The sequence below is a fragment of the Mchenga conophoros genome, linkage group LG19 (assembly GCF_057382185.1).
Source record: "Mchenga conophoros isolate Kocher_MC1m ecotype Shallow Benthic linkage group LG19, M_conophoros_male_GT1.1, whole genome shotgun sequence".
Classification (NCBI taxonomy): domain Eukaryota; kingdom Metazoa; phylum Chordata; class Actinopteri; order Cichliformes; family Cichlidae; genus Mchenga; species Mchenga conophoros.
The window spans coordinates 25,376,628-25,386,255 of NC_140544.1; the positions used below are offsets into that span (position 1 = coordinate 25,376,628).

General features: G+C 42.0%; 1 protein-coding gene across 1 annotated transcript in view; it reads right to left on the minus strand.

Annotated features, from left to right (window-relative positions):
• Nucleotides 1-1,871, minus strand: part of LOC146552382 (uncharacterized) — a 49,038-nt gene extending 47,167 nt beyond the window's left edge. Inside the window, exon 1 of the mRNA XM_085257813.1 lies at nt 1,734-1,871. Coding sequence (XP_085113939.1) covers nt 1,734-1,740 — 7 coding nt within the window. The 5' untranslated portion in view covers nt 1,741-1,871. The remainder of the gene's footprint in view (nt 1-1,733) is intronic.
• Between the last annotated feature and the right edge of the window lie 7,757 nt (nt 1,872-9,628).

The window sequence follows — 9,628 nt, forward strand, 5'->3', positions numbered from 1 at the left end:
TCAATGTACTAGGCATGTCAAACTCATTTTAGTTTGTGGTCCACGTTGGGCCCACTTTGAGCTCATGTGGGCCAGACCAGTGAAACTGCTCTTTCTGCCAGTGTAGAGAAATTAAATACATATTTAATCCCCGAGGCTATAACATTTATTAAAACACAATAAAAAGTCTTAGATTTCTAATCTTTTTCACATTTTATTTTCCATTTAATTTCATTTGGAGTCTTTCTAGGGCCAATTCTGGCCCCCGAGCCTCATGTTTGACACCCCTGGATTGGACAGATGACAGCAGAGACTGACAGGCAACCACAAAAATATCACGTTGGTGCAGCTGTTTTCTATGCTTACGTACTGATAGTATGCTTTCATTACAGATCATAACTTTGGCTTTAGTTGTTAATAGCAGTTAAACACTTAAAAGACAAGGTGAAGTGTTGCTCAAACAAACACACAAACCTCGACCCACACCCACCCACACACACACACACACACACACACACAAACTGCTCTCAGGTTATTACAGGGTGTCATTATTTAATTCTTGCTCATTAAATGCTCCAGACAATGACAAAGCGCCTCAGTCTCTGACAGCCTCTTTGTTAACCCTCTCCCTCTTATCTCTTTCCGCCTCCTATTCTCGCCCCTCTCTGCTCCGCTTTGTGTCTATTGTATGACACTCAAGGACGATTTGACGGCATCCCCAGCCACCACTTAAACATCCCTATTCATCTCCAAGTAAAACCTGCGCGGGAGAGAAATACCAACTCAAACTGTCGAGAGAACAATTTGCGAAAGCCTTGGAATGTCAGATACCTCTCGCCACTTACTGGTAATATAAAACTCACGCTGATGGAGACAACGCTGATGGCATTGGCGGCGGAGACAGTGGTGATATAAGATGTCATAACCCTGTGTCCTTGCGCCGAGTGTTTCAGAAGCATCAATCTGTTTGACCTTTATCCGGGACTCAAGCCTGTCTACACTCAAATTTTTCCTCTCTATTTCTTTCACTCTCTCCTGGCCTGCCCTGACAATGATTGTTACAAAGAGTGCTGGGAGTCTACATGTGTGCCCGTGCGAGCGAGGGCGAGAAAGATCGAGGAAGATGGAGAGACAGAGAGAGGTTGCCCCTGAGTGCATTCGCGTAAGAACTGGGGGCCACCTGAGAGCAACCGAGCACAGAATAGCGAAGATGAGAGAAAATGAAGAGACAAAAGCACTTCCCTGGTGTAATTATGCTTTCATTTCATGGCCAAGTATCCGCATGATGTGCCCTGCATGCAGAGACACTCATTAGGGTTATGGCACATCAGGAATATAACTGGCATCTGCCTGTTGAGAGCAAGAAAAAGTAGATGCACTGTCAGGGTGCGACTTCGAAAGCAGCGCCAGTAAAAGATGCAGGGGTTACAACTGTGCAGTGCGGCACAACGGCGAGCACATAAAGAGCACGCTCTCACATTTGCATGCATACAAACAAGTTTTTTCTTTTTTTTTTGAGCAAACATAGCTGGTATTATTCTGCTAATAATGACGGTTCTAGTGGTTGTTTTGATGACTTTTAGGGCAAGTTTTTTCCCCTCGTTTTTCATTTTGGGGAGTAAATATCAAATTTTTGGATGAGCACAGTCTCTCCTGTGATGCTCATGAAAGGAAAACACCAGAGCAAACAACAAACCCTCTCAAAGCATTACTACAAATACAAACAAAGCTCAGAGCGAATCCACAGAACTTACCCTGCATCAGAGTAGAATTCCCCCTGCGTCCCCTCTGCTAGTAAAGCAGTCGGTTCCTGATGCTTGGATCAATGTTGCAACAAATAACTCTAATATGTCTGACTGTGAGCGCTGTCATGCCCTACCTTATGCACCGCTGAAGAAGAATGGGATGTTAATGTGGTTAAATATGCGCTCTCATTACTGCTGGCAGGGACTCACTTCATTAACAGCCCCCTGCTAATGTGCCACTTTACTTTTTTTGTACTTTTTGTGTGCATTCGCCAGTCTGTGTGTGTCACTGGCTTGTGATACGTGAAGAGAGAGATAGAAAAGTTGTGTGATGGAAAAGTGCACGTCTGCGCTCCAAACACACTGTACAGGTGTTTGAATGCAGGCATGACGGAGGATGAAACAGACATCTGTGTGCCTGCGGTTCTGCAGTATTAACTAAATAAGCAAACTCCAAAGCTGTCAGATATTGATCAGTCCGCAATTTGTTCTGTCTTATGTAGTCCTCATCCACATATCCTCCTTTGTGAGTCATTGGGATGTAATAAGGGAAATCAATGAAAAAAAATAATGGCTTCCATGTAGATTCACCTCAACAGAATCAGGAGTACTGATATTTAGTATATTCTTATAGCACTTTAGCACCAAAAGCATTACAATTCACCCAAGCACCTTTATTGTCAAAGTGCTTTCTATCTAACATTCATGCATCCCAGAGCATCTCCGGGTTAAGACTGGAATAAACCGCCAAACCTTCCAAGGAAGCAATGAGATCCTGAAACACATAAAACCCTCTTCTTGTCATATTTTAACACACGGTGTGTATCATCTTTGGGTCATTTTCAGAGACACAGTGATACCCCTTTAGGGTTGTTTTACTTCTCGATAAACAACCAAGAACAAAGGAGCTCAAGTCCTGTACAAGGCCATGTTTTCTGCCCTTATTTTCCTTTAGTTTTTGACTTTAAATTTGAGAGTTAATGATGTAGCTATGGTTAGAGGAAAGATAACGGGTTAAAATAGATTTGTTTGCAAAGTTAACGGTATGTTATCAAGGTTATCTTGCATTTCCTTTGTTGCCATGCTTGGGCGTCCATGGTTACCACAATTACATGTCATAATGAAAACATCTCACAACTGCTGATTTAGAGTTTTTGTGTGACTGCTAAGTTTACCTAACAAGCAGGAGATCCTTGGTTCAGTACTGTGAGGAGACACGAGGTCTTGGGGGGGGATCAGGTGTAAAAAGCTTTCTGTTGTGAATAAAGGGCTTTTATACTGTATGACCATGATGAAATGAGACTAGGTTTGATTTTACAGAACAGTCATGGCCAAAGGATTTTATACACTTTGCTGCTTCAATTTTTATTCAGATTGCTTTTTTTGATGTTTTTTTCTGCCTCTATGATACAATGAAAAGAAATTGTAAGCGTTTCATTAGTTTCAAAAACTTTTATTGGCAAATAAATCAAATTTACTCAAAGAGTCAGCCTTTACAGTGTTGACCCTTCTTCTTTATAACTCCGGCAGTTCTCTGTGACATGCTGGATATCGGTTTCTGGGCCAAATTCTGATTGATGGTGATCCATTTCTGCCTTATCAGTACTCAAAGCTGATCATAGTTTGTGGGCGCCCCTCTTTTTAAAGATTGACCTCTGATTCTTGATTGGATTAAGAGCCGGGGAGTTTGACGATCTCCAAGAAAGTTAGTTATCAGTTTTGCCTTATGACACGGTGCTCACCCTGGAAAATGCACGGATTGTCACCGCTATTGGCCCTGAATGGTTGTTTTTTATACCAGTCTTTGTACACGGCAGGGTTCTGGGGCAGAACTGTGAGTAAGGCATGGGTGTGTAGCAGCCCTACATACGAATAGTTTCAGAATGCTTTGCTGTTGGCACAACAGAGGATTCTTGTGATGCTCGTCACTTTTGGCCACATGAGTGCATTCATTTTTGTTTCCCTTACTTTGCCTGCATTCCACTGACCTACACATTGATTTAGGTTAATGCAGACTAACCCCTATATACAACTCATGATTACAAAGATATTATCTTAGCCTCGACCTTATTCCAAGCATCAAACCAAACTTTAGTGCTAAATGTGAGAATTTAGTTCTTTTAGTCTCCAAAGGATAGCTAGGTTCCCACATTTTGACTATTTAAAGAGATTTATGTCCCCACAACATGACTAATACGAGCTCACACTCTCAGGCACACACTCAGAAACACATGCACACATACCTCTCTCACCAGTGTCTGGGATTCTGGCAGTTAATGGGGCGGCAAATGAGATTGTTACTGATGTGTGGTAGCGAGTTGAGCGAAGGTGTGGAGGTGATGGAGGGAGACAGGAGGAAGACAAAGAAGAGCCGAGGGGAGGCAAATGGCGTGAAGATGTTGTGATGCAAATTAGAAACTTTTGCATGTTTCAAATGTAGGTTGGGGTCCTGAAAATAGACTTCTGGGTAACTTTCATATTCCTGTAAAACAGGTGTGAAGCTAAAATAACACAGAGAGCAGCGACTTTAACTTAGAGACTCAAGTTTGCAGGTAAACTCGGATTATATTTTTTAATGATTCTGTGATATAATGATAAACAGTTGTAAGCATTTTAAAGTTTCAAAGGCTTTTGTTGGAAAATAAATGCATGCAGAGAGGCAGTATTTACAGTGTTGACCCTTCACGGGCGACCGTGGCTCAGGGGGTTGGGAATCGCATCTGTAACCGGAAGGTCGCCGGTTCGATCCCTGGGCTCTCTGTCCTGGTCGTTGTGTCCCTGGGCAAGACACTTTACCCTACTTGCCTACTGGTGTTGGCCAGAGGGGCCGATGGCGCAATATGGCAGCCTCGCTTCTGTCAGTCTGCCCCAGGGCAGCTGTGGCTACAACTGTAGCTTGCTTCCACCAGTGTATGAATGTGAGAGTGAATGAATAGTGGCATTGTAAAGCGCTTTGGGTGCCTTGAAAAGCGCTATATAAATCCAATCCATTATTATCATTATTATTTTTATTCTTCTTCATAACTTCTGCAGCCAAATCCTGATTGATTGCAATCCATTTCTGTCTTATTGGTGCTCAAAGCTGATCACTGAGCTCAGCTTCAGCTTGGAGTTTTGCTCGTCCACTCGCTCAGTTGATCATAAATTCTTGATTGGATAAAGATCTGGGGAGTTTGCTGGCAATGGATCTAAAATGTTAATGTGATGGTCTCTCAGTCAGTTAGTTATCACTTTTGCCCTGTGACATGCTGCTCCATCAAGCTGGAAAATGCATAGATTATCATCACTAGTGCGCCTGGATCTCTGAAAGAAGTCTTTGAAAACATTTTTTAAAACCATTTTACACATAAACGACATTTTTTAAGCACTTTAAAGGGAAAGTGAGCTCTAGTAGACTGTGTTTCTCCTGTTGTAGCGCTGCAGTCAGTCACTGTATGTCTGTGACTGCACAGATACCTCTTGCATGCATAAATAAATACAGGATGCATTGTTTCTCCACTTGAAATGAAACCCGAAAAAAGGCTGATTTAGTTTTATGACGATTCTGTATTCCCTCCCTGCTTTTTCCCATCACTCAGATGTATATTGTGACCCACGTCTTATGCCAGGGTGACTCATCTTAATTGCTGATTGCCTCTTCTCCTCCATTTGTCTCTTCCCTCTTGTTGCTGATCCTCAGTTACTGTAACACTGGCCACCGAAATAACGTTCCCCCCGAGAGGCTGGGTTAGGGGTTACAAGAGAGACTTGGCTGTGTGCAAAAACGTCTCCCTTGGGGGCCTCTATTTTCCTGCAGGTGGTGAATGAAGGGGAAGAGCTATCCATTTATATCACTTAATCCACGGGACACACTATTAGAGTGCTAGACAGGAGGAAAACTCACACGTCGTTGCCTACCACACACACCCACACTGTGCTTAAGTGTACTGTTTCACGTGTATGTGCATTAATGCCTTCTAAATATGCATTTTTGTGTTATTAGTGAAGTCATAGATTTGAATATCAATCACACCGATTTTTTATTTTGGAATTGTATTGACACATTAACTGTGTCCAAATTCACGATGCAGTTGTCAGAATCCATTAATCTTAGTCTTTCTTGTGTCAACGTTTGTCTTTTCATTGCTTTTTGTATGCACGGTTTAATGTTCACACTCATGTTAGTGAGTGTAATAGCATACATTACTGTGCAGCTGATTGTGTACTTTCTATTGACTGTGTAATATGACGTGACACACGGGCATTTCGTTTTTCTTTGTCATGACAGCAGCAACGCCTCCCACTCAGTCCTGAATGTATGGCTGACTGTGCTGGTTGTGTTTTTTTTGTCATCGCTTCTCTCAGTAATCTGCGGGACTGCACATAACAAATGTCTTCAATCTGTTGTCTAATCATGGCTCAAACCAGGGGAACAATAACACGCCGACATCATACAGCAGATTACGGTGAATCTGCTCTGCTCTCGCAGGGCTTTGCCGAGCTGTTCCGCCGCACTTGGGGGAGGAAAGGAGTCGGAATTTAATAGAATATTCTCAGGTATCACTAATCTGGTTAGTTTCTCTGACAATTCCTCTTCCCTCCAAGTTAAGGAAATGCAAATTGTGCCACTCTAACTTTGAGAAAGTAAAGCTTCATATTTTACAAATAGCAATCATAATAAGATGCAATTCAAGCAATGCAATTTAGGATGAAAAACAGCTATAAAGACGAGTCTCTGAATAATTTCTCCCACTGCTTTTGTCATTATTCCCAGAAAGATGACAGTGTTCGTTTGATGTTCCATTTACAACGGGCTCCTACTGTGGCTGAAAATACAGTTCATTTACATTTAGTTATCAAACTCAAACATGCACAAAATGAATGAGATCCATTCACGCGTAATACATTTAATATTAAAAACGACCGGCACCATATTTTATCTGTATGACCACGCCTTTGGCTTATAACAACCTTTCCAATCTCAGCCCTGCAGAGTCCAGATTTCACTCAGCTGCGGCACTATTACGAAAAATATCAAACAGGGAGTTGAATCAATTGGATGTGGTGTAATGATGTAATCAATATGCATCATGTTCTGTGTTTCTCATATGGCATTTAATCATACTGATGGCTGTTCTTTAAAGTGGTAAGTGAAGCATGATGACACATCTCAAATGCTACACTTGTCCTCTCGCTCTGGTTTAGCTTCAGCTGAACAAATTGACTGCATGCAGTGAGCGAGGCAGCGCCGTGACCTTTTCCCCAAACAGTTCTACAGTACAGCCCGCCTAGAGTTTGATATCTACTGTGTACAACTGAAAAAGATACTGGTTGAACTGACAGCCGACTCCTCTGTTTCTCCTGCAAATAAATCTGTACGTCCACCGTCCTGCCCCCCCCCCCCCCCCCCCCCCCCCAACCGTACCTTTCTGAATCCACTTGTAGTAGACCCCCAACCAATAAAACGTGATCTTCATAAGTCTTGAGGGGAGAGGTGGGCTAAGTTTGGGGAAATTGCTGCATGGAAAAGGCAATATATGGAATTAGAGATAAGAGAGAGCCGAGGGAACTAGCTGAGGATATTGCCTGCTTAAGGCTCTGATTTACACTCTGGATACGGGGACCGGAGAGGAAAGGGAAGCCTTTAGACATTAGTATATATGGTTAGTAATTAAAATTTCCCACACTGTAATGATGTATTGGTAAAATTAAATTTAGCTGGCTGGCAGATTGTGTTAGAAATATTACTGAAAAATGAAATGACAGCTCATTCAAGCGCGAGATTGCCACCAACCAGACACACCTTAGAGGTATAATTTCTCCATCTGCCAGCTTTAACTGTTCCTCCAACACTTACATCCTCCTGCGCATCTCACTTCAGCCATCCTGTCCCCCAGAATCCACAAATATTTGATCTGACATCCTACAAACATGCAGTGACGACCAAATGAGGGACAAAATGGGTTTTGTACTCCGTGGCGAGATTCGGCGCCACCTGATTTTAAGACAGGGTTGGTGAGGTGTCATGTTCACTTCTTCAGTGCTCAACCTGTTTCTCTCAATTTATCTCTCAGCAGTATATTGGATAATAAATGGCATGACATTCAATCAGCATATTTCTGCATCCCCGCGGTATGTGCTTTTGTGTGTGTGTGTGTGTGTGTGTGTGTGTGCGCGCTCTCTGTGTGCATACAGTATATTGTAAACTTGATTGATGGATGGATGATGACGGAGGTGTCACGCAAGGACTGCTGTGCATTTTTTTATTTGTCTGCCTGGAAAATGATGCATGCCTCAGATTCGTCCCTACTTAACCCACACACAGATCTATACTTGCACATGATGTGTATACCCACTAAGGAACACGAACACTGTTTTAGCGCAGTCGCATCGTGCATATTGTGTGTTTTTGCCCAGTAGCAGACAGGATAGGCCCATGATGAGGGAGATGTATCGATCACCGAGCAACAGGCAATGTCACTGAAACATACCTAATAGATACTACAAATAAAACACCCATTCCAAAGTTGGAACGCTGTGTAAAATGTAAATATAAACAGAATGCAACGATTTAGTAGCTCCGCAGTGTTTCCACATTTGCCTAACAAGTGAAAAATTGCTGGTTTGATCCCGGGAAATAACTCACATCCCTTTGGGGTTGCATCAGAAAAGGATATCCAGCGTACAAACTGCCAAATCTAACATGCAGAGCTACCCGTTGCGGCAACACCTTGTGAGTAAGGAAGCAGCCGAAAGCAGCTTCTTTTTAATGATTTGCAAATCTCATAAAACCATATTTTATATATAGTAGAACACGGAAGACAGAGAAAATGTTCAAACTGAGACATTTTAAAATTTTATGTGGCAACTCAAAAATGTTGGGACATTGGCAACAAACAGATTAAAAAGTATGCGGTAATAAAAAAGAAACAGCTGGAAGAATATTGTGCAACTAATTAGATTAAATGGCAACAGGTTGACATCTTAGAGGGGCAGAATTTCTCAGGAATAAATAAGGACAGAGGTTCACCAGTCTGCAACAAACTGCATCTACAATTTGTTGCACAATTTCAGAATAATGGTCATTAACATAAAATTATGAAGACTTGAATAGTTCATCTACAGGACACAATATGGGACAAGGCTGAAAATCAGTATTTGACCCCTGTGAACTTTAATTCCTCAGGCAGCACTGCATTAAAAACAGGCTTGATTCTGTCATGGAAATCCCTGCAGGGGCTCAGGAAGACATATGTGAACGTGATCCTGAAACACTGCTGTCTTCTCCGGACCAAAGCTCATTTAAAATGTCCTGATGCAAAGTGGGAAACTGTTCTGTGGTCAGACAAATTCAAATTTGAAATATGTTTTCAAAACATGGACATCGAGAGGAAAAGAACCATCTGCCTTGTTATCAGTGTGTACCTAAAAGGCCTGCATCTCTGATAGTACAAGGGTACATTAACGCCTATTGAGTTGGCACCTTGTGCACTTAAAAAAGTTCCATCAGCGATGAAAGTGTTATACAGGTTTGGGAGCAACATATGCTCCCAAACAGGTGAGATCATTTTCAGGGAAGTCCTTGCATATTTCAGCAAGACAATGCTAAACCACATACTGCGTCTATTACAACAGCATGGCTTCATAGTAGAAGTCCAGGCGCTGAACTGGCCTGTCTGTAGCTCAGACCTTTCCATCACTGAAAGCGTTTGGTGCATTATCACACAAAAAATATGACAAAGAAGTCCATGCATCCAGGATCCTACATCAAGCAAGAATAGGACAACATTCCTCTCCCAAAAGTCCAGCAGCCTGTCTATTAAGTTCCCAGATTTATATTAGATAAAATAAAATAAAATTGATGTGGTTTAGAATTAGAATAGAATAGAATTCAACTTTATTGTCATTGCACATGCACAGGTACA